Source organism: Gouania willdenowi, chromosome 4 (assembly GCF_900634775.1).
Source record: "Gouania willdenowi chromosome 4, fGouWil2.1, whole genome shotgun sequence".
Lineage (NCBI taxonomy): Eukaryota > Metazoa > Chordata > Actinopteri > Blenniiformes > Gobiesocidae > Gouania > Gouania willdenowi.
The window spans coordinates 31,345,251-31,371,921 of NC_041047.1; the positions used below are offsets into that span (position 1 = coordinate 31,345,251).

Consider the following 26,671-nt stretch of genomic DNA (forward strand, 5'->3'; position numbering starts at 1 on the left):
GTGGCTCAGGGGCCACATGTGGCCTTCAGTCTAATTTTGTGTGGACCCAAAGTAACTCTACAAAATAACATAAACCACAGCAACACAAAATTACTCTAAAAATGTTTTAAAAGACAACAAAAATTCACAAAATGATGACAAAAATCAGCCAATCAACCCACTCCAAAGCCATACGAAATCACCAAAAAACAGAAATACACAAAATGACTACAAAAATAAGTTTAAACTAGACAAGACCTGTATTTGCAAGGCGAATACGTATTTGGCAATTAACAATTGTCAAAAATAGGATTTGTTGACAAGTTATACAATGAAGGAAAAACAGATGACTGACCTTGACCCTAAATATGACCTTGAGCGAAGGTTAAAGCACACAAAACGACCACAAAAAAAACAGAAAAATACACAGAACGACAACAAAAACACACAAAATCTGTTGTTATTCCCGGTATTAATGCTCAGTTTGGTCATTATTCTAAATGCTGCAAATACTGTGACGTTATTGTTCAAAAAACATAATAGCGAATCGAAAAATCGAAACAGATTGAAAAATATGACCAAAACAAAATATAAATATATCAACGGAGCACCTGAAGAGATTAATTTGAACTTTTCTGTACTTCTAGACATTCTAAATATACATCAAAATGCATTTAGGGCTAAAAAAGTGGATTTAGCATGATATGTCCCCTTTAAGGTTCATTTAAAGTGTTAAGAAACGGTGTTCTGGTGGGCGGAGACAGGTAGAAACCCAGGGTTTCTTTGATAAAACCTGCCAGCGACCAGGTTTAGTTCACGGACAATGTTGCCATGGTAACATACTAAGAACATACCTCGAGTTTAGGAATGAGATACTCAGTTTCCCTCATTTGAGCCCGAACATACTCAGAGTTTGAACATAACCCGCTTTATTGAATACCCCTCAGATGTTCAAAGGAAACAGATTTAACGGGTTAGGATTAGGTCATAACACAATATCACAAGATTTTTTAGAGTTAGGTTTAGGGTCAGGTTTAGTCTTAGTCACGCGACCTAAGAAAGACCAATGGCTGACCCATCACGTGACCTAAACTGGCCAAAACTGGCTGCGTACAGATAGAATGACGGTATATTGATACAGCAACCGTACGGATAGCCACTGCATTTTTAAAATGTAAGGAGTAGAAAGTACAGATATTTGTTTAAAAAAGTAAGGAGTAAAAGTAAAAAGTCGCCCAAAAACAAATACTCAAGTAATGTAGAGATACCAGTCAAACACAACTGAAGTACAGTAATGAGGTATTTGTACTTTGTTACTTATCACATCTGGATATTTGCACTACTCATCAATGCACTACTGCACTATTATCTTATTATTATTATTATTGTATTCTTATTTTATTCATTATTATTATTATTATTATTATTATTATTATTATTATTACTATTATTATTATCTTGTTATTTTTATTTAGTTTGCACATATTAGTCTAACTACTCATATTTATGTTTATACTTCTTTTTTCTTTTTCTTTTTCTTTATTTTTCTTTATTCTAGTTGATTGTTATTATTTAATGTTATACTACCTGAGAGAGCACAGGTCACCAAAAGAAATTCCTCGTGTGTATTCATTCACCCCTGGCCAATAAAGTTGATTCTGATTCTGATTCTGGATACAACCATATTAAGCCATATTAGCCTTTCGCTCTTCAGGGGACCGTGCTGCTATTCCTAACTCATCCACTAGATGGCGGAGTTGTGCCGTGTTTGTCTACTCCTGTTATCCCTGTTGTCCGTGGTGGATGAGGCTAGTTTAGCTTAGCTCATTTAATCTGTCCCAGTGTGTCAGTGTGTCGGTCTGTGCGCCTATCATGACGGTAGGAAACAGATAAAAGTGCTGCCTGTAAAACTACGTTACCTCTTTTCTCATGACGCCGGCCCACCGGACTTTCTAGTAGCTTTTTACAAGTAATGTTGTTAAAGTGAAACGCGTCCAGTGGAGATGAAGTATGTGTAGAGAGAAGCTACGGGACTTTTATCACCGAGCTTTCCTGTCCAACGCTCCGCAGAAAAGGTGACTCACCAGGTGAGAAAAATATACTCTGCATTTCTCTGTAGAATGCGTGTCATATGTTCACATTTCACTGTATATTTACGTTCCTGTGGTACAGAGGTGATAGATGAGTGTTGTTGGCAGACTGAATGCTGTTACTACACCTCAGTGTTGGTGGACGCTGTTACTACTACACACTGTCTGTTGTCTATGTGTTGGATGATTTAGTGTGTTTGTGTTTGGAGTGTGTCAACAGGTGTTTACACACACACTTCTCCATGATCAGCTGCACTACTGTGGTATAAAGCTCCTTTAATGCCAACAGCCATGTGGCTGTGTAGTGGAGACACTGAAATTATTAGAAATTAATTACTAGAGCAAGACTCAATAAAAAAAAAGGGGAAATTAAGGCTATTACTTTACTTAAACTAAGCCCAACAGTTTTGTGTGTGTGTGTGTGTGTGTGTGTGTGTGTGTGTGTGTGTGTGCGCGTGTGTGTGTGTGTGTATTTAAACATGTTTTCATTAATTCCTAAAAGAAATACACTCTTATTACATTTACAAGTATTGATTTTTATTTATTTGATTATTTTTAAAATGTATTTACTGGCTAACAATGGTCCATGTGTGTTGACAACACTTACTCTTTTTCTGCTCTTTCCATTTAAAAAATGTCAGGACTAAATGTTTTTTAAGTGACAAAAAAGTATAGTCTAAAGCAGGGGTTCTCAACTGGTGGGTCGTGGGTCTGTACTGGGTGGGTCACAGACAGCTGGTCAAAAATAAATAAATACTTAATGTCTCTCATGTTGGACATTTTGTTTTGACAGGCATGTTGCACAGGAAAATTTATAGATTTATGTTTTTTTAAAAAAGATTATATATGTTTTCTTCTAAAGTAGGGCTGCACAATTAATCGAATTTTAATTGTGATCACGATTTTTGGTTGCCAAGATTAAATATATCTGATCGTCTGCAGTATTTACATTTAAATTATGCACTTTGTAACAGTGTATTTATTTTGTTAGCCTTTGGTACATTTTAAATTCTTACGTTAGATTAAAAAATATATATATATATGTATATTATAATTCTTATTTAAAACTGTATTTTTGCACTGTAAACTGTACACATATTGTTTGTTTAAAAGTGTAATAAAAAGAGATCTCCCCCCCAACATGATAAATAATCGTGATTATCAATTTGGCTATAATGGTGCAGCTCTAGTCTAAAGTGCTGTAGCTGTTGTTGTTCTGTTTCCTGTGGTTCCCAGTGGTCAGTAGCATTTAAAAGGTATCCTTTGTCTATGACTCAGGTTACTGTACATCAGGGGGGCTAAATTGTAATTCAGGGGAATCTTCAGTTTGTATTGTGTCCACCAGAATCATCCAAGCATTCTTGTCAATGAAATAAAACAACTATCATTTACAGATCCCAGAAAACCCACTCATAAGAAAGAAAGGGGAAAAAAACAGAAGTCAGACACACCGGAACAGTTTTCTCTGTAATTTTCAGTCTGCACAAAATAATGCCAGGGAGTTGGATACTCGTGCTGTACACTATATTTCTGTCAAGGCTGATGCAGGTTCTGATAAGGAGCCGTCACCATCCATTCACACTCTATTGATTATGGGTCAAGAGACCTGCTAGGTTTGACCAAACTGAATCAGGTGCCGCACTGACCATGCAGGGTTCTCACCAGGAATTTTTCACAGCATAGGGGGATTGCAAGGCGCGTGAGTAAGCACCACCGACTTGGAAATTTTTGAAATGTATAACTCTCTGAGGGCCAAATTTAAATAAAGCTAAAGTTGGGTTTTTTGTTCTTTGTTCCAGCCTTACTTGAGGTATTATGTGGGACCTGCAGTAATATTGGAACAAACACACACACACACACACACACGTGGAGCCGCACACACAGGCTCCCCACGTGCAGAGGATGCACACATTAGATCCATAATCGGGCCGACAAAAGAAGACCTAGCCCGAGAGAACAACCTGTCTGACCAGAATGCAGCTGATACCAGACTGTATTTACCTCCGTGCACGCGCATGTAGAATGATCCGTTGTGAGTTATAAACATGACTGATTGAAGCACTGTTTATATTGGGTGGTGATTGCGGTTACCAAGCAGATGATGCACACAGGCAGCATAGGGGCCAGCTAAGTGGTGATGTATGTGTTTCTTAGTTATGCAGATTAAAAAGAGAGTTAAAATAAAACAACCCATGCATGCCTGGGAGTCCCTTTTACAGTATGCCCAAGTGTGCAACAATTATTACGACAGTACCGATTTAAAAAGAAACACAGAAAAGCCCCCCTACGTTGCTGAAAACGGACCCTGCATACTTACTACTGTACATACACCTAATTATCAGAACTGGCCCACAGAGAAATGGAAGAAGATTTGAACTAATGAGTCAACCTCATCTCTACATTAATCATAAAAGAACTATGCTGATGGGTGTCAGTGTTGAGATCGTGGGTTCTTGTCCCGTTGGTGTCCCCCACTTTAGCTCCGTAGATTACACTGCCTTTATGCCTTTTGTCTGCCAGGATAGGCTTCATGATCCTCTGTGACCCTGTACATTAAGAGTGTGTATAGGTGAGGGCTTGTTTTATTTTAAAAGGAGAATCTTTAAGATAAGATTTTATTTAATCTAATAATTTAAAGCCAGACTTTAGTTGGTATTTATTATAGAACTGGAGGAACTGATGATACAGAACAAGTTGAGTGCTTTTAGGGTCAGATGTACCATTAAATATTATCACCCTACCAATGGTTTTGTTTTTATCATTAGCTCTTTAAGAACTTTATCTTCTAAACCAGTGGTTCTCAAAACTTGTTTGCCTCAAGTACCCCTTTCTCTTATTTGTGAATCCAAGTACCACTTTTCAACAACAATTTGCCCAGAACATTATTTTAAAAAGCAACTAAGAACATAATGATGGAATAAATGAGTGAGAACACATTTTAAAGAATCTAAATTTGTAAATAAATGGAACAAATAGATTTATTCCGATAGCTTTTTATCCTTTCCGGCTCTGGCTCTCTCTCTCTCTCTCTCTCTCTCTCTCTCTCTCTCTCTCAATTCATTCATTGCCAAAACAAGTGTGACAGAACAATGTACACACAAAAATAATAAATATTAATAATAGCAACATTTCTCAACAATAAAATGAAAATAGGGATTCACTATACACATATATAGAACAAAATTTACAATTAAGTTACGTGTTATAAAAGAGGAAAAGTTATGTACAGAATTGTACATATACTGTATCTATATACACATATATGCAAGTACATACATATATACAGCACATGTCCACAAACACCTCCATATGTATGTATACATACATGAATGGACAGACTATTTCTATATCAATAAATGTAGTGTAATGATAGGGTCTATGGGTTCTCTCTCTCCCTATAGTGCCATTGCGTACCCCCATTTAAGAAACACTGTTTTAAACTGTAATCTGAGTGCCCCCTGCTATCAGTGAAGATGTATCAGTCATGTTCTGCTCCTCTTTTGATGTTTACTTTCCATAGCAGGATGTCCTCTGCAGAGAACATCTGGAAAGATTATATGTCCATCTTGGAGTGACTAGACTCACTAAACAAAGGAGTTGGACATTCACTGGTTTACTTGCAGTCAGCCAGTGTTAGGTTTACATTACAAAGTGATATTTTTGTCACCCGTAGTAACTGATCTTCATTTTCCTTTATGATAGCGTGATGGATGCTGCGCGCTGCACAGACACGGAGGCTTTTTGGGATGTGATGCAGAACTCAGTGGATCAGAGAAGCAGATGTGGAGAAGGCTGGAGGCTGGTGGAGGTTTTCCTATCTGGAGGTGCACCATGGGGTTTTACACTCAGAGGAGGGCTGGAGCATCGGGAGCCACTGCTCATTACTAAGGTAAAGGATTTCAACAACAGCTTTTTTGAATCCAAAATCCTGGAAACGCAAGGTTTCTGTGCACGTTTCTTGGCAGAATTTTCTTTTTTTTAGTGTTGTTTGGCCCTCCGTGCACTGACGCACTGAACTGTTCTCCTCTTATTGTGCTGTGATCTCATTCCATGGTTTTTGTTACTTTTTAAGGGCAATTTAACACTAAAAAGTATAGGAAACAAAGAAGTGTTGGTTGTCACTGTACAAAAGCCTGAGCCATTCATCAGAATGAGGATATCCTCAGCATTACTCCAAGTATGACATCATATCCTTATCCTGAGCGCTTTAAACTAATGCTACAGGGGATAGTGGTTGCTCGTGCCACTGAACAATGTCTTTGCAGTGAACAGCTCACGTTACTTTATCACCAAAGTTATTCCTGTCATTTATGGAAACTAAAAATTCTCCACTGCAAGAAGCAGCTGTTTACGTTTGCATTTTGCTTATCTGATACATGAGAAAGCAGCCAGAACACTGCAGTTTAGTGGCATTAATTCAATTCAGATGACTTTGAAAGTATTTAGCATCTTAGCCTTTGATATTGTTAAAAACCTATTTTCATTAGTGATAGGTAAATACAAGTTGTTTTTCAATCCTTTAACAGTCTGCCTGTTTGATTTTTGAAAATCTAAAACTTCTCCAAAAGCTTTAAAGGGGCGGCATTTTTAAAAAAAACAACTTTAAAATAGTTTTACTTCAGTGATATGCATCCCTTTAGCCTCATTCAGAGGGCCAAAGTTGAAAAAGGTTTGTTTCCTCCCTATCTTGCTATTCCACATTTTGTAAAAAGTCAGCTCCAAACGGGCGAGTTGGATTTTTGGGAAACTCCTCCTGCTGACAATCCTGGCTCCTCCTACCCTATAAGAAAGTGAGCTCCTCTCTCTCAAACTACCTCACAGGTAAAACAAACATAGCATAGGCAGGTTGATATTACAGTTAATTTCACAGCTAATATCTTTACTTTCAGTATGTAAATAATTCAATATATAGATAAACTGAAGAGCACTCACAACAGTTCCACTTTTAATAGTCGTTATACCACCTTGTATCACCTTTATGGGATGGTCTGACATGTTTTTGACCCAATGCGACTCAGTGGTCGGACAAAACAATGGACTGTAGTCTTAAATGGTATTGATGTCCCGAAACAACTTTTTCACTTCTGATATGATACCATTATTGCAGCCTTGCATATCGGCCGATACCGATATTGATCCGATACGATATCAGTACGAATCATACATACTTTTACTTATTTTGTAGTGTGGAATATTAGAAAAAGCTTGATCAAGTGATGTTACTCAAACAGAGAACAATAGTCAGCAACAGTAGGTTACTTTGCTGGAGCGGAAAACTTTATTGGAGCGCTTGTATCAATGATTTAGATGCAGTCCGATAAAATCCGATATTCGTTTTCTGGCTGATATCAGACCAATATCCGGTGTCAAAATCGGATTGGGACACCTCTATTAAATGGAGTAGTTATGTGGTACAATAGAGGTGAGGAGGAGAAGGAAGACTGATTTACTGCTGCTGCTGTAATAAAACACATGCTGAAGCAGCGCTGAAGTAGCATGTGTGTGTACGCCACCATGCATATGCACAAAGGCTCAAAAAACAGCTGGTTTTAGGAGTGCTCTGACAGTGACTTTTCAGAGGGATAAAACTCCAGAAAACAGACAAGTTTAGGAAAATAAATCCTCAAATACTATGTTGTTGGGGTTCTTAGAACAAATGGAGATGGGTGAAAAATAGCATAATACTTGACCTTTAATAAAGTGCTAACACTAAACAAATGGAGCCAGATTTCGTACAAACATGACAAAAGCTTAAAAGAACTACGGTACATGTTAAATATCCAGGAGAAAGCAGCTGTGAACGTGTCACAAGTTTCTTACGAGGACCCCACATGGCAGCGACAGACAATCCTGGTCAGACATATTCACTCTTACAGATTAAAGTAGAACGTATGTGTTTAGACTCTGGGAGGAAATCAGTATAGTCACAAGCAAAGAGAACAAATTAACTTTACAGCCAAACCCTGATAGCCATTGTCGCTAACTTTCTGCTTTCCACTAATTCAGTCTGTCTGTATAATAAATGAGCACATCAGATCAGATGATCATGCTGCATTTTTTTACTTTTGACGAACCTCTACCCTCGTTGACCAGGATAATCTTTTTCGATCTGCTTTGAGTGATGATGGACTGATGGATTGATCTCAGGTATATGAATGGGTGACGATGGAAAGTGCTTCGATTTAAGCATTTGTAATCTTTAGTTTATTTACTGTGTACTCTTTTAGTTTAGAAAAATAAAGATGGTATTAAGCTATGTAAACTGTTACACTGGAGACAAAGATAAAGAAGTGATGGCTCCTCAGTGTGACATCGTAAGTGACCACACTGCTAGGAGTGAGTCTGATAAGAGCGATGACGGACCCGACTCGGAACAGCTACGATTTGTTTTAAAGAAAAATGTCTGTCTTTCAGCTCAAAGAAAGGAAACAGCTGCTAAGATAAGACCTGTAAAAATACATGTTCAGGAGAATGTGCTTGTTTACTTAAACCAGCAGCAACAGAATACAAAAACCCCCATAAGTGTTCATCATTAGCTGCATTTGCATTACCCTTGGAACAGCGCAAAATATAAATAGTGCAACGAAAAGCCTGAATTTGAAAAGCACTCAAATATTGCTAAAATATTTGAGTGATGTTTCATATTGTTGTAATTTTATCTGCAAAAGTGCTATTGAAACACTTTGCCACAATTACATGTCACAAACAGGACGTGACGTAACCGTGTCATATTAGATGCAAACAACAAAGGAATGCAAACGAAATCTCGCGGTATGATATTTCACAAGAAGTACGAGGGTCCTGCTTAAAAACATTATTCAATGGAAACGCAATTATATTTTGTCAAAATTTAGAAATATCACTTTTATTTTGCAAAAAAACTGTAATGGGAATCACAGCCAGAGTTGGGGACAATTTTAATTGTAATTGTGTAATTGATAATTAATTACAATTATGGTGTAATTATAATATTGTAATTTAAAAAAATATGTTGCTGTCGTAATCATAAGTAAATTGTAATTAAGTTAATAATTAATTAAAATGTGTTTCATATCAATCTTTACCACATTTTACTATTTAAAAAAATGATGATATGGGGGTAGTGACACAAAAAAGGGCTCAGAAGCTCAGACCAAAAATATTAATACCAATATTTTCATTGGTTAGGAAGCCCTACCAAGGTAACCAATAGATAAAATACAAATTAGATGATAAATAGTTGCTTTTAGTGTATTTCACAGGTGATTAAGGACCCTTTATCATAAGAGATGCTAACACAAGTGGAAGGTGAACTTTTATTAGGTTTTTTATTAAAGGCTCTGTAATTGTGATTAATTGTAATTGAACTTTAGTAAGTGAGACTGTGATTGTAATTTAGGGTAAAAAATAATTGTAATTTCATTGTAATTGGAAAAAATGCTGGTCACTGTAATCATAAATCAATTGTAATTGAAAACATAATTGTAACTGAAACATGTAATTGACTTCAACCCTGAACACAGCTGTAGATGGATTGAATGCATCTATAGGTGCTGTAGTTAATGTGAATACTTTATGGTCATGTTAAAGTCAAACAAAACCTTCCTAACACATTCATGTCAACTTTCCTACTAATGAACACATTGCAGCATTAATAACTGACATACCCATGACTTTTTTAAATGAACTGGAAAACAAAATGGCACAAGTTGCCAGGCAGCACCTTGGGTCCTGGAGGCGCCCCTTTCAAACTAGACCCAAGACTGGTTACGTGCTCTCTGCATCATGTGGTTTTGAATTGCAGTTCATACATAGTAAGCAACCAATTATTAGGTAAACATTATGTATCTTTTAAAGCTAAATAAACTATGGAGGATACATATCTCTGGATGCCTATCACACTCCTGTTTTGATTTTTCACACTCAAAATGTTTCAGTTCTTCAGCCTGACTGCAATCACCCTTTTTGAATGTGGTGTTAGTTCAGCTCCAGAAAGTAAACACTCTCACTATCACAGCATTTTGTTTAATTTACACATGATTTGCATCTCATTGCAGAACAAGTCCACTGTAAAATAAAAAAAAAAAAGATAAAACTTCTGCTCTTCCAACTTTGTTGTACTTAATGTTTTAAGTATGTCTCTTTTCACAATATCGAAAAGTAACCAGATATATTTTGCTCGCAGCAAATATTTAAGCATCTATTATAATCTGGCCGCGAACCCTAACCCTAAGAAACATTCATTGTATACTTGTAGGTCTAGAATGGCACAGAACTACATTGACAATGCATTAATTATGATTTTATCCACATGTTGAAGCTGCTGGGGACGATCCTAACAGGTTTTTAACTGTTTTTCATCCAAAAGTTGTCTCAGTCATTCACCACTGATGCCACTGTGCTCCCAAAACACTGGCAAAGTGACATTTCTGGTGTTTTTCACGGATTGAAAGTTGTGCCAAAACAATGGCTTATGTTGATATTGTGGCTTTCCACGGAAGCACCCAAATTTGTCCAAAATGTAATGTCTGGCTGAGTGACGTCATATCACAGGATAAGCCAAAACAGAAATGCCGTAAGTGAATCACTGTCTTCCTTGTCTGGTGATGAATGAAGTAAAAGAAACTTTTCCATTTTGACGCCATCTTTGCATTCTTCCTTTCTAATCCTGTAATGCAATGTGCAAAACTTTTCCCTAGTTTAAGTCACATGATCATTTGTCAACAAAGCCAATGTTTGTGACTGGAGTCAAAAACGATTTTGTGAACAGTAATGTCAACCTTTAACATTTGTTTGTGACTAAATTCTGAAGTTTTTTTACAAGAAATTCCTTTGATTTATTGATCTATGAGAAATAGACGTTATCTGTGTTATAAAAATGTTAGCTACCATCTCCAGCAGCTTTAAAACAAAGTTATTTATGGGGTTTTGTTTGACTTTAAGGACAGAAGCTCATAACTCTATCCACAACTACTGGCTGACATAACTTCTCTTTCAGCTTTATAATGATTTACTACAAAAGACCTTGCCAGTTAATTTCACATGGTAGTCTATATACAGCACCTGCCCTTCTTCTGTGTTCAGTTATTTGTCATGTTCGTATTGATAAAGCAGCATGTCCAAAGTTCAACCCTGGCCGAAACCTGCCGTCAACTCCCCTAATTGTTGGTTTTTCAATCATGTGACCAAGATGACCAGAACGCTGAGAATTTTAAGCCCTAAAGCTGGAAGATTAAACGGTAAGGTCACATTGTTGAGTTGGAATATGTGCTCTTTTGTCAAGCAAGACTACTGGGATACTGGCTACAGGTTTGCTGCCCCATACTTCTCCAAAGAGCATTCATTAGGTGGTGAGATGCATGATTTCAAAACTTTCAGACAGCTTTCAATTTCTCTTTGGTGTTTTTACATTCCTTTAAATATTATGTCAAGGTTTCTCTAAAGGCATCCTGTGTGGCACTTCAGGGTTTTGTTAATAATCTCATAATGTAAATTAATCACAAACTAGACTAAACACGTGTTTGTTAAGCTCCTGTGAAGTGACTTGATGTTTATATGGATATCACTTAGTGTGTGGCATGTGTTTTTAGATTTCACCTGGACATTGGCTTTCTCAGGCTTTGGTACTACTGGGTTATCTTTTTTGGAGGGGAGGCTGCGGTACCAGGAGCAAGAGAAGAATGTTGAAGCCTTGTTTGATTTTCTAAATGTTGTGAATTATCTGTGACAGCCTGGAGCCTGCTGGAATGGGAATAACGGCCAGGGTTGGTGATTTGTGCTTTTTCAGAGCACCTCCCAGATTATTGTCATTGGTTCACAGAATTGTGTTTTTAAGTTATTTCTCTTTGCTAGATAAGACTACAAGCTGACTTGCTGTTCCCTTGACAGCTTATCTGCTGGCTACTATCTGGCTGAGTAGCTGTGTGAAAAAAATACTTACTATACTTAAACTATTTGTCTCTTAATGATTTTTCTCAGTGTAAGCCAAGGAGCAACTCAACTTTTTATATGAATTTAAACAATGTATAACTCTAGCTCTGTGTTGAGGAATGTGTAGAACAATGCACAACATCTCCATAGAAAATCTAAAATCGTTGCCTGGTAAATGTGAACATATTAAAAATGCTGATGGTTTATCCTTTGGCGTGCTTGTGTGACTCCTCCCACCCAGTGACAGCTTGACAGTGTTAGTTTGGATAGATTCTTTCCAGGAGTCTCTTCTGCAATATTATGAGTCTGTGTGGCTTCAATTGTAACTGTCCATACTTCTAGTGCAATATAATGTTTCACCTTATTTCACCATTAGGTTCACCGTATTCCAGGTTCAGAATCACGTAAGAGGAACTTAAGCAGACGAGAGAACACCCACATTTCAGGGCCGCTCAGCCAGAGTCGTAACTGACTTAAGTACAGGGGAGAATAGCATGCAGCCAAAAACAGCGCTACTGCGCTGCTTTTTTGACTTACGCGCATGGGAGAATAGAGCCCTATGTGGTGGTTAGCAGTGTTGCCAACATAGGCTCAATTACCTTTAGTGCTTTTTCAGATTGTGCAGGGAGTAATGCAACCTGCCTACTAATATAAGTCTCCCTAATTACCATACCCATCTCTAGGTTCTTTCATAGTTTCCTCTTCTTTATTATGTGAACATCAGTTAAAAGGTCAATGGAATATTTTACTGCTAATTTTTTAGGATTAACTTTAGTTTTAATTCCGCCATTAATGCCTATTTATGTGTCCTGTGACCAACGAATGGATTGAAATTGAAATGCTGAGACTTTCTGAGTGTAATGGTAACCGCTGTGTGAGGCCTGGGTTATGTATTGAGATTTATGATATCTTGGGATTGTATACAGAATTTTGACCCAGGATCATCTAACTGGTAAGACTGTATTGAGAAAAATTATCAAAATTTATATTGTGTATCGCCAGTTTGAAAAAAAGATATGAATTTGATGAATGATTAGTTATGAATAATTTAAGGTGACTTAACTGCGGTTAAATGTAACTGAACTATATGGTAATTTATTTGTTAGTTTTTTTTGTAATTTTAAATTTTTGATAAGAACTGATCTATGCACACAGATAGGCTACTAGCTAGTTACACCTACAAAAAACCTTTAAATTCTCATAATCAATGAAAAAACATGTTTAAAGAAGGCACAGCTATAGATAGCAAATGCATTTAGTGTCTGTAATCAAGTGATTTTCAGATGCTAGTAACTAACAACAACCCGATGGTACCATGACTTTGGAATTGGCTTGAGTAAAGTTATGTCAAATGTCCCATCAACTCTTAGTTTTCATGATTTGATCTTGTAAACACAAGACACATTTCTTGGAGATTCTTCTCTCGTGCAGACTGTGACAAATGAGCACTTTCTGGATTTGAGAAGCTTTACTGTTTTTTTTTCTGTATAAACCGAAGGAATACTATCACATTTTCATCAATTCAGTTTGTTTGTTTTTTTACAATCCTTTCTGTGTATAATCTCATGTTGCTTTCTTGAAAGTTATATAAAAAAAATAGAGCCCACTGTTTGATGACAGCTGTGGAGCATTGGTTTGAAAAAATATCCTGGATCTAATTAAAATTCTTAACATACCGTTCATAGCCCAGGTTATGCTTATGGTCCTTATGGGCTTAAAGTCCTTAGTTTCAATAAACTTAAATAATCCTGTTTTGCAGAAGACGGCTGGGCCCAAACCTTGTACATTGGGTTTCTCTGCCAAAAATAGAGTTTATATGGAAGAAAATGTTAGGAGCTTTTATAGAACCAGCGTTAAACACAGGCCAGAATATTTCTGTTCTTACGTGCTGTGATAAATCACCTGTGGGTTACTAACTGACTCGAAACATTATTTCATTTTTGTGTGAGGCTGTGCTTCAATTTGACACCTCAGGGTTGGAAAAGCTGATGAGCTAAAACAGTTTATTTAATATTGCAGCTGGTAGTGCAATCTCAGCAAACTTATGCTGCTCAAGCCCGTTAAAGACGAAAGACGACGTGTCCAAGATGCTATTTTTATTCTCAAGTACTTTTATCCAAGGTTTGTCCAATTTATGGAAAAATGGTTGTTGCTGTGTTGTATCTGTTTAAAAAATTGGAAAAAAAGGGATTAAAAAAAAATAGCAAATGTATTAATGTTAAATTGTGGAATTTTTGTACTTGAAATGAAAGCCACATTTACAGTGAGGCACCCAGTATTCTCATGACCAACCCGTATCTGCAATGAACAATATTAGTTTGTTCAGGAAAAAGACAAGCATTTATTTTTTAAAGTAAAAGTTTAGCCATCCAGTACCAGGTTGGACACCCAAACTGTAGTAGATCAGCAACTCAAATAAGTCAGCTAAGAACTTTTTTACCCCTTGATAAGGAAAGAACACTGCTTATATTTGTATAGTTTTTGTAAATCAATAAGAGAAGTCTGCCTGATACATTGTCCTTTCATTTAAGACCTTAATGATTTGCAGAGCAAGAGTCATAATCAACCTAGGTATTCCTGAATGATACAAGTTACACAGTTGGATCTTTTCTTGTTTTTAATCAACAAATCTCCAGCTTTTAACAATAAATCAAACCTAATAATCATAGTGAAAGCCGGCTTTTGATTTTAGGTATGTATCATTTGGTGTCTGGGAGATAATTATGACAGCACACTCGACTGTTCCTAAACACCTGTAAAAATCAAAAACCAACCTGATGTTCATGGTAAAAGATACGGCTAACTCAGTAGATAGAGAAGGAATCAACATCGGAATGAACCATTAAAACCTGAGGGACAAAGCCACACACGACACATAATCTGCATTCTGACTACGGTACATATTTGGTCAGACATTCAGCCCCATTTAGCTGTCGGTCTTCCATATTCTAAAAACCCTTGAGCCCAATTTACAGTATGTAGAAGCATTACAGCATTTTGTCAAACCTTTTGCAGCTGTCTCTTTTTCTTAGCCATTTTTGTTTGGTTAATGATGCGTGACTTAATACTTATTCATTGTTTATAATTCAAATTAGTGTTTTTGATCCCATCGAAGCAGATTTTTAGTCATAGTGTAGTTGCTTGACACATATTAGGCTATTAGATATTTTAGGAAGTTTGTGAAGTTTCAAATAATTTTTATAGGTAGTGAATTTCTTTTAATATTTTAAACATGGCACACCTATTTCCACATTATTACTGAGATAAGATGTAAGAGAGAGAGAGTATTTTTTTTTTTCTTCATTTCTTTTGTCCTGTGTCTTGGCAGCAGGTATTTCTTCAGATGTTCTTAAAGCATTTGTTCTAATAATAACATTGTTAAGTGTGGGTCTGCATAGCTATTGACTAATTTGATAATCAAAAAATGTTACGTGGCATGCAAGTATGGCACTGGTGTTCAAACATTTTTATTCGGGAATTTTGTTTGCTCTAAATGACCCAGAAAGATATGCAGAGATAATTTTGGAGAGATTCCGTTCTTCCTGTTGTCTGAGCTTCCTTAGTGATGTGTGCTGGCAATACCTAAAACAGTTCATAAAGTTGACTTCCCTGTCAGCATGCTGCATAGGACATCTGTCAGCAGAAAAGACCCACCGTATCCTTCCCCGAAAAATAAGTCTATTTTTGAGGATCATCCGAGTCCCGCATGGCTGCAGCTGACCTGATTGTAAGTCTGGAGGAAGATGCTAAACAAAGGGCAGCGTATGCATCATGCTGATTGGGCTTCTGTGCTGAAGAGTGTTTGAAAAAGGAAGAGAAATCTGCTTGTTTCAGGATGCATGAGTCCTTTATCTTAATGCTTTTGTCCTTCCTCTTGAAACTATGAAACGCTGGTTTGCATTATTAGAAATGTTGCCGTTGTTATCCATTAGGTTCTAGTTAGTAAGTGGAAAGTTTTCAATTGTAGTTACAGTACTTAAGGCATTATACATGCACTCAAATGTCCTTTTATTTTTAACATTATCTGCCAAGCTTATTTTCCACAACTCTGCTTCCCCTGAGCCTTGGACCTCAATAGCTAACCGAAAACTATGTAACAATAAACAATGGAGTCATCGCTGATGACTTGAGCTTACAATGAAAAGAGGTACCGGCATATTTCCCTATGTTTTATGGAAAACATGAACACATACTCTAATACAGTGTCTTTTCTACAAGTCTATTCTTCTCATTCTAGATTTTCAACTGCAGGACAAGCTTTTACCCAAAGCTTTTTAAACATGTCTCTCTCACAAGTTTGTTAAATGAAAAGCTGTAAATACAGTCATTTACAGATTATAATAAATATTTATGATGGTTGCCAAACTTTGCGTAAACTGTGAACCATAATTTATTTGACTGGAACTTAATATTTATTAAAGGGGTAGTGTTATGAAAAAAATCACTTGCTATAGTGATATACATTCTTTTGGCCTTATTCAGTTGAAAAAGTTCTGTTTCCTCTCTCCCTTTCTATTCCACATTTTGTTAAAAAAAAAAAAAATGTCAGCTCCAAATGGGTGAGTTGGATTTTTGCCCCCTTTTGAGTCATAAGGGGGAAACTCCTCCTCCTGACAATCCTGGCTCCTCCTACCCTACATAAGAATGTGAGCTCCTCCATCTCAAACTACCTCACAGGTAAAGCAAACATAGCGAACGCAGGTTGATATTACAGTTAATATGACTTAATATCTTTACGTTCAGTATATAGATAATCCAGTATATAGATAAACCAAAGTAGTGGATGTACAGGCCTTGGTTTGTGGTATAAACTGGTCTTAACCTTAGACACATAGATCCCAAATACCAGTTTTAGGTATAACCACTCACCTTTTTCCTCTGTTCACGGCCACCATCATTATACTTAAGCTGGGTGGTGACACTTGTCACCAGACTGGCTGAAGTGATTACACAACACAATGAGCACAATATGCGCAACTATAACATCACATCTCACTCTCACTTTAAAGCAGTCAACTCTTCCTCACCCCTTCCATACCCTGACTCCCTCTTCCCTGTTCCCATCCCCCTCACCTAGGTGTAACACTGCCCTCTCTTTTTATATCCTCCCTGTAATAAAGTGTTTCTAAAAAAAAAAAAAAAAAAAGACGATAAACCGAAGAACTCTCACATCAGTTTCACTTTTAGTAGCCGTTATACCACCTTGTATTGCCTTTATGGGATGATCTGATGTGTTTGTGACCCAATGCGCGACGCAGCAGTTGGACAAAACAATGGACTATTGTCTTAAATGGACTATTTCTGTGATCAGTAGAGGTGAGGAGGAGAAGAAGACTGTTTATGCTGTGATAAACACACACGGTGAAGTAGCGTGTTTGCGTACGCCTACTCATGCATACTGTATGCATGAAGGACCAAAAACAGCCTGTTTTTAGGACCGCTCAGAAAGTGACTTTTCAGAGGGTTAAAACTCCAGAAAACAGGCGAGTTTGGGAAAATAAACCTCAAATACTATGTTGTTGGGCTTCTTAGAACAAATGGAGATGGGTAAAAAAGAGCATAATACTGGACCTTTAAGGAAGAAAGTAGGATACGTATGACACGTACGAGCCAAAGTATATGTATTGAAATATTATGAGGGGGTACATCACTATACACAAGCACACATAGTGCTTGTGTGTTTGTAAATGATCACCTAAGAGGTGTGCACTTACCTCAGTGGCTGTGCCTGTGTTTGCATGCTTAGCTGTGTATGTCTTTAGCTTGATATGCCGCCTTTTACACATTTTAATGTAGAGCTGATGCATAGATGCAATCGATACACACTGTGTGATGATGGCACAATATGTTTTGTTGAGGTTGAAGGCCAGTGGACAGCAATGGACTTTTAGGTTAACTATTAAAGTTAAAGTTTGCGCAAGTGATCTTTGTGGAAGTTGTAGTGTTGTGTATCCCTTGTGCCATTCATTTGTCACAGAATCCAGCACACCAACATCACTTCTGCTTGTCGAAGTGACTGGTTAGATTCCAGTGACTGCTACAATATGTACAATATCAAGGTATGTTGATTCAGCTGTAAGAATTGTCTTAGCACCTCCAACTAATTGTAGTTGGAAACCATTGAGCATTAAAATAACAAGTTTCCTTGGTTTATTTTTGCTAACTAATCCCAGGCACTTCTGTTAATCATCCAACATAATCATGCCTAATCCAAAACTATTACTTTAGCCTTGAAATGTGTGTTCTTTCTACCCCGGAGTGAAAAATGTTCAACCCACTCCAGTTTCTCGTCTGTGTTTTTCTTCAGCCTCTCTTAAACATCGTAGCTCACTGAAGAAAACGTATCCGGCAGAGGCTTTTAACAAAATACGCTACCATATCTGGAGCAGCAGAGGAATCTTGCCAGCAAGTGTATAAATTTGTATTCCACCACTCTCTAATCCTGAGTTACAGAGTGATTAGTCCTATCTGAGGCTCTGGTTTTCTGAGCAGTGGATAACAGCCATATAAGACATAATGGCCTGTAAACCTACACATACTTGTGCAGTAGAGTCATACGACCCCTCTCTCACAGGTTGAGCTAAGAGCTGCTAATCAGCTGCAGAGCTCAGTGTTAGCGTGTTAATGTGCCAAATGCCAAGCCAGTTCTCGCTGCTTTTCTTTCCATGCTGAGGTCTGCTGTCTTCTGTCCTCTTATCTGACTTTCTGAGTCAAAGTGAAGACAGCGATGACCATCATGACCTTCATCGTCTTCACACACCCTGGTGTATTTGTATTTTGGTTTATTAATGTCTTTCAGTTTCAGCAAGGGGCTACTCTTGTCTTAATGTTTCGTCTCTGGAGATTTGGCAAGGGTAGCTGTGTTAAGTTTAGTGTATAGTCTCTGTTCTTCATACGTGCCTCAGTGTTTTTGCAGGTGTCAGCTCTCAGACTAACTCAGGGTGACTTGTTTTAACATCTTGACACTGGGTGAGGCAACAGCTTTTGAACAATATTTATAGCTTTTGAGTGTTTCTTTAGAAACAGCATAGCTGCTGCTCTTGTAGAAACACAATACATTATCCTCCAACACAATAAAATTGACCAAGAGTGTCTTTTATCAAGTAACTTCATATTGTTTGTTACAAACCTGCTTTGTGATGAGGGTTAAAAACTCAATGACCACATTGTATGGGGAGTGAGGCTAAAGAAAGGTATATCACTGTCGCAAAACCATTATAAAGTGATTTTTTTTCATAATTCTGCCCCTTTAATACATTCTAATTTTTAGCTGAGACCCAAGGTTATAATATTGATCAATTTATTTAATAGCATAAAGATCTTGCTTTGATTATTTTGGTACTGCAATGTTAATTCATACATGGAATTATCCAAAGCCCACTAATTTATTGTATAATGTTGGTTCCTTCATAACACATATGATGTTGAAATACAACAACTAATGCACAAAACAAACTGGTCCATACCTTAATGTAGGGCGACCGTGGCTCAGGTGGTAGAGGGTCGTCTTCTGATCGAGAGGTTGGGGGTTCGATCCCAGTACCTGACTATGTATCGAAGTGTCCTTGGGCAAGACACTGAACCCTAAGTTGCTCCCAGTGGTCGACTAGCGCCTTGCATGGCAGTCCTTTCCCATTGGTGTGTGAATGTGAGAGTGATTGGGTGAATGAGCTGATATGTAAAGCGCTTTGGGACTGCTTCAGTGTGGTGATAAAACGCTATATAAATCAAGTCCATTTACCATTTTAATGGGTTTTGGTTAAAGATGCTCAGATTGAAACGGGAACATATTGTGATTGGTCAACATCCATAAAAACAGATCGAATAGCATATCAATGAAAACTTATCACATATGGGCCAATCAGTAAATGTCATAATGAGCGTTTTGTATACATGTCTAAAATGGCTAATGGAAGATACATTGTTTCCAACCCTCCAGAGACATGAGTGGTAGCTCTGTACTAAGCCAGATAAAGTTACAGATATAGAGTTACGACTCTGTCACTTTATAGTAAGGCCTGAGTGACTACAAGAAGTATTTCTGGCCTTTTTTTATTACATTTCCTAATCATAAAAACCTTTGTTTATGTCTGACCAGGCCTTTTGTTATTTATATTAAATTTGATCTGCTTTTCTGGTAGATATAGAGCCTCTGATTTTTACCGTTTCAGAGTTTACTCATTTCCATTTCCGTTTCATCTACTATACCTAATCAGCTATCATGGCTATTAAACTTCTCTAAATCATGCCAAACCTGCTTAATCCAGTTAATCAATGTAACTATTGTTATTCCATATTTCTCCACTGTAGAAATGTAACAAAAGTTCACGCGATATTATGTAGAGTGAGACATGTCCGTCTGTTTTTGCTACACTTAATACACGGTAAAAAATATTGTGGAAATGTGTGATATTGTCTCAAATGTATAGCAATTTCCACATCAGGAGGTGCGTCTGTCATAAGACAGATTTTGTTGCAACATTTTGCATGACATTTGAAATGTACTGTACATCTCTTTAAATCTATTAACAGTGGAAAAATTGTCAAATGTGTTTAATTATCAATGACTAAACCCAGGCTGTTACAGTTGTGAGTTTACGTGTCTGTAATACATCAATAGGAAATAATGCTCAATTAAGGGTGTGTAATCTGACGATATTAGATCGTTAAGGATTACAACATGACGACGATCTCCCAAATCACAGAGAGCGTAGAACCGTCTGTAGTTCACATTTTAACCCTCACGGTGCCGTGTCTACGTCATATGTCTGTGATCCATACACAGAGCATTCAATGTTTTCTCTGCTTTTGTTCGATGTTTTTGTTGACACACAATTTAAAAAACCTTGTTCTAAATGATCTTTTGTTCCTTTTAGGGTGATTATTTTAAATAGGTGATTTGTTTTTTTTTTTGGTAAGTAACTTTAAAATAGTCTAAATGATTTGAATGAAAAAAATCATGATAAAATTGCGATCGTGATTTCACAAAGAAAAAATTGTGATATTATATTTTTCCCATATCGCCCACCCCTATGCTCAATTACAATTTTTTTTAATTTATCTCATGTGAATGATATTAGCTAGTAACATTGTCACTGATATGTGATCGGTAATCAACTCTTTAACCCTGATCTAAGCCTCTTGATGGCTTTAAAAAGAAGGTGTGCCTGTGTTCATTATGTGATGCAGAATACTCTCTGAGATTGTTACACACAACTAAATTTAGCTGTAAGGTTTGCAAATGACTGCTTTCTTGTGGTTGTGTAAAGGAATATGTTACAACCGGTAATTGTCCATGTGAATGACATCATATCTCAGACATTTGCATCACTCGTATCATAGAACAGTTGAACAACTCTGTGCCTGGTGGAAAGAAATAAAAATGTCTGAGTTATGAGGCTATAAATGTAATGTTTCAAGCTCCAAATTTATGTTACAGGCCGTTTTACAAGTCAAAGACATAAGAGTGAAGAGGGATCGCTGAACTGTTTAACACATGTACCAATAGCTATTTCCAGCCGTAACCCTTTTTAGTCTTAGGTACTAAGACACTTTGTTGTGTACAACATTGTTCCTATTAGCTGTTGACTAAATCAAAAACCTCATTCTCCTGCCAGATTTTCAAAAACATTTTTTGTGTGATTTCTTGAATTAATGTTTAACGTTGTTTAACCTACAAATCATGTTTAAACAGTTTAAGACTTTACTAAAGACCAGTTTTGAAAGGTGGGTATGAGTAAATGTGCTGTAATGACATAATATTAGTTGTTAAAGCACAATGTCACTAGCCTTTTGATTCTACCAACCAGCAGCTAACCTCCAAGCTAACAGCTGAGAGCAGGTTTTAAATGACCTCGGTTCTAGAACCTGCTGTCAAAAGGCCCTGGTTAAACTTCAACAGGAGCCCATGGGCTGCATCAGCGATCCAAACTAGTCTGACGTGAAATTGCCAGGTCGAGCATAGTTAGGTTTAGGGGTGTTGAAAAAAAATTGATTCGGCAATATATTGCAATATTACGTTGCGCATTTCTCAGATCGATTCAAAATGCAGCCACATCGATTTTTTTTTATTTTTTTTATCTTTATTTAAACAGGAAAGTCTTTTCCACTGCAGGAGACATTGTAACTGCACAAAGAAGTGCCCTGAAACCTGGGCATGTTGACCAGCTTATGTTTTTTCAATAAAATCTAAAGAGAAAGTACTAACTTTCTACATTTATTTGTTCTAGGCATATACCTCAGTTATGTTGCACTAAAGTCAAAGTTGGTTTAAAAGCCACTGGCAGATTGTATGTTGGTTTTTTTATTTTAAGTTGTTGGCACATGGCATGTTAAAGCCTATGTTTTGAGAGTAGGGGTGGGCGATATGGGAAAAATATCATATCACGACTTTTTCTTTGTGAAATCACGATCAGTTATTTCCCAATAAAACAAACCAAATCACTTAAAATCATCACCCTAAATGGAAAAAAGGAATAAAAGATGATTTAGGACAAGGTACTTGTCTTTTTTTTATTGTATGTAAGCAATTCATCAAACTGGTTCCTAGTACAATTAACATCCAACAAAAAGGCTGACAGTCTTTTTACTTTGTTTAACTAAAGTGGTGTAGCATTAGCATTTGCAACACTTGCTACATAACAAGGCAGCATATCAGTCTAGTGATTTCTATTTGTTATTGAGGTAACACACTCATATTAATAATATCCTACTTTAAACAGTGTTTGAACGCCTCATTTCACACAGTTTAGACAATCATATCCTTTACAAGATAAAATGTTACTGCTTTGGTTACATTAGGCCTGGGTGATATGGACCAATATTCATAACTCTATATATTTCCTCAAAATGGCAATAGGTGATATAAACTCCATTTATTTATTTATTTATTTATTTATTTTCAATAGTTTTACAAGAAAACAATAATGGGTCAAAGTCAGTGGAGAAAAATGCCACAAAGACCCTTTTATTAATCACTAGCAGCACAATATCAACATTTTGTGTCACTTTTGACTTTTTCCTTCATTAAGGCTGAAATGTGATTAAATTATGTAGTGTTGCTTTTTTCAGGGTAGGTCTGAGTTGCTGAAAGTAGTTTTTAAAGTAAATCACATTCAGGACACTGTCTCTTTAAGAATATGGAAACAGCCCCGTTAGCTACAGCGCAGCGACAGAGAGTTAGTTATAGAAGAGAAACACATGCAGTGTTTTATCAAACATGTTACAGTGTTTCAACACTCAGAACTGATAGAGTTTAACAGACAGACAGACATCTGCACTGAGCCTCTGACAGACAGTCGCTAACACGGAGGAAGCAGCACAGCTAACTCTGTGTGTCCGTGCACTGGGGGGGAGGGGGAGCGGAGCGTACTTCTGCCCTGTTTAAGCGCTTAATTAATCTTAATTAATGTCTGTAATGCTGACATGCTGACTAGCAAATGGTGTGATTTCTGGATGTTCTGTGTATGGACGACAGACATATGACACAGACACGGCACCGCAAGGGTTAAAATGTGAACTACAGACGGTTCTACGATCTCTGATTTGGGAGATCGTCGTCATGTTGTAATCCTTAACGATCTAACATCGTCAGATTGCACACCCATATTTGAGTGTAAAATATGCCAATAAATCTATTTCATACATAATGTTCTCATGAAGGTGTACAAATTTACAAATTAGTTGTTTCTTAAGTCATATATTAAAAAAATAAATTGCAATAATCGCCTTATATTTAATATTGGGATATATTGTATCGTATCGTGACCTATGTGTCGGTTTACAAATCGTATCGCCAGATTCCAGGCAATACACATCCCTAGTTAGGGTGATGATAACTTGCCACAGGCGGGCAAGCCTAAATGTCAAGCCCTGTGATACAATTTTTAAATTTAAATTAATAATTTCAATATGAAATTGGGATTTGAAGAGTTTCAAAATTCATCTGAAAAAGCTTATTTTTAGATGAATATGTTTGGCACATTGGCTTCATATAGTGAGATGGTGATGGTTCTGTTTAGCCTTTAGCTCACATTTTAATCATTTGTTTTAATAAGTTTTCTTCAGGGTTGGGGTCAGTTATAATTGTAATTGCATAATTGATAATTAATTACAATTATGGCGTAGTTAGAATTGTAATTTCAAAAATCTGTTGCTGTCTTAATTGTATGTAAATTGTAATTACGTTTAGATAATTGACTTTGTAATTGTAATTGCCATGAAAATTATCTATTATAATTTAATGTTAAACTATGTACAGTTATACAAATATGTCGTTAACAGTTATTAAAATATTTCATATCAAGCTTTCCCATATTTTACCATTTCAAAAAAATATAAATCGAGGGGTATACTGACACAAAAAAGGCTCAGATTCCCACACCAAAGATATCAAGACCTATATTTTCATTGATTAGGAAGCCTAACAAGGTAACCAATAGATAAGAAAGAAATTAGATGATAGATATTTGTTTAGTGTATTTTACAGCTGAATTAGGCCGTTATAATAAGAAATGCTAACAGAAAGCTAAGTAATTGTGATTAATTGTTATTGAATTTTAGTAATTGAGAATGTAATTGTAATTGACTTCCTGAGTGTCATGGTTAGGTGTTGGTGTGGACCCAAATGCAGAGAGAGATGGAAGCAAATTGCAGGCATAGCGTTCCTGGAACCAGTCCATATTTATTCCCAAACGTAACTTAAACCCAAAAAGACACGAGGTACAGGGAGCGAGGAACAAACGCAGCAGGACACGAGGAGCGTTGACAATACATTGACAATGACATAAGACACAACATGCAATGGTCCAGCAGCCATACTGTATCCGAGCACTCAGCTAAATAGTGAGGGAAGCTGATTGGGAATGGGCCACACCTGGGTGGAAACATGATGGAGCTAATCAGTCACAAACCAAGCGCACAGACATCACTGGGGGTGGAGCCACAAGCAGGAATACCTGAAGCACAAAGACAAGAGTTAAACACAGGAGGCCAAACTCAAACAGAATAAACAAAGACAGAATAACTGAAAGAGGACCACAAGGGCTAAATAACAAAACTAAACAGAACCTGACACTGAGGATAAAAAATAATTGTAATTGAACATGGGTAATTGAAAATGTAATTGTAATTGAAAAATATAATTGACCCCAACCCTTGTTTTCTTTAAGGGCACTATCTCTGTAAATCTATATCTTTGTAGTGATCAAGTTCAGACCTGATGGCTCTTAATCAGACATACATTCCTGCAGCAGGAGGCCATGACTGAACTGTTTGATCTTATGTTTCTTCCAGAAATTGCCATCCTTAATTATTTACTTATCAATGTAAAAAACAGGAATTCACAGTGTCCTGTCTGTTGTCAATGTTCCAGGTTGAGGAAGGCAGCAAAGCGGCTGCCGTGAGTCTCCAGGTGGGAGACGAGCTTGTCAACATCAACGAGATTCCCCTGAGTGGTTTCAGGCAGGAGGCCATCTGCCTTGTCAAAGGCTCCCACAAGACCCTCAGCCTGGTGGTGAAAAGGTAGGTAACCACTCCTCCAGCATCTGCTGCCGTCACCCTCTCGGCCCGGCACGTCGCCTTGGTAACACCTTCAGCACACCATGGTGACAGAGGAGCAGATCCTAACTCTTATTGCAGTTTGTCTGCCTTGGCTTGTCTGGTAGCTTGCTGGTCCTGTTTTGCCAGGTTCTATTTTATGTTGTCAAGTTGATGATTGGGACCGTTTTTTTATAATGACGAAAGTCGAAATAAAGGAAAAGTGTGTGGGTAACGTCACACATAGTTAACCAGCGACCACACAATGTGAAGTTATTGAGTGATTGACCCATAGCTCACCTCACACCCTTTCGCAATAAGGCAGCTTTCTTTTGGACTGCTTTGTCAGACAGCACACAAAACAATAAATCCACAATCCTCCATCATACTCACATTTGTGGTCACTTGCTGCATGTTGTGACTCGTTGACCCTGGCTGTCACTGCTGTTTTCATATTTGTTTAACTGATGTGTAATTTGTCAACTTAGTCCTGTGTGTCTCCTTACAGATGTCCTTGTTGTGCATGAAACACTAGCCGTATTGTCTTTGCATGTTGTCAGAATTTCTTTCAGCCTTGTATCATATCAGAGCATTATCGCTGAACTAGTTATGCTAAATGAAGAAGTCAACTCACCCTTTATCTCTGCAAGAACAAGTCAGCACAACTTCCTCAGGATTTTGTGTCTAAGCAGACATGTTTAAATTGATAGTGTGTTTTGAAGCAGGGATGGCACACACATCATCTGTCTCAGTATACAGTAATTTACTCAAACATAACTGTGCTTAGAAAAGAAAGATTATTAATGGATAAATTAATTTCATTTACCAAATGACATCCTATAGGAAAGGTGTAGATTTACATCTGATGGACTGATCTACAGTCAGCTGATGAAGCCTGTGTCGCACGCTCTCCGTATCCGCGGACTAATAAACTCCTTTATTTATTTATTTATTCATACATACGCTATGGTGACGCTGACAGCCTCAGCAGAAACATACTTCAGTTGCCCTGCTCTACAGACATTGTGGAGGGTTCTGTGAAATAATATAGCCAATATAAAATACATGTCCACCTTATGATATAGGGGTAATGAACGGTATACAGTCATTCACAGAGTTCACTGAGTCCTGGAGCGAAACAGTGCGCTCTCATCCTA

The 26,671-nt window shown here is 37.2% G+C and overlaps 1 protein-coding gene across 1 annotated transcript; it reads left to right on the plus strand.

The window, feature by feature from the left end:
• The first annotated feature begins 1,770 nt into the window (after positions 1-1,770).
• LOC114462431 (protein Shroom2-like) lies at positions 1,771-25,503 on the plus strand. Its single transcript, XM_028445259.1, has 3 exons — positions 1,771-2,066; positions 5,772-5,958; positions 25,351-25,503. The coding sequence occupies exons 2-3, from the start codon at positions 5,776-5,778 to the stop codon at positions 25,501-25,503; spliced, it is 336 nt and encodes a 111-aa protein (XP_028301060.1). The 5' UTR covers positions 1,771-2,066; positions 5,772-5,775.
• The last annotated feature ends 1,168 nt before the right edge of the window (positions 25,504-26,671 follow it).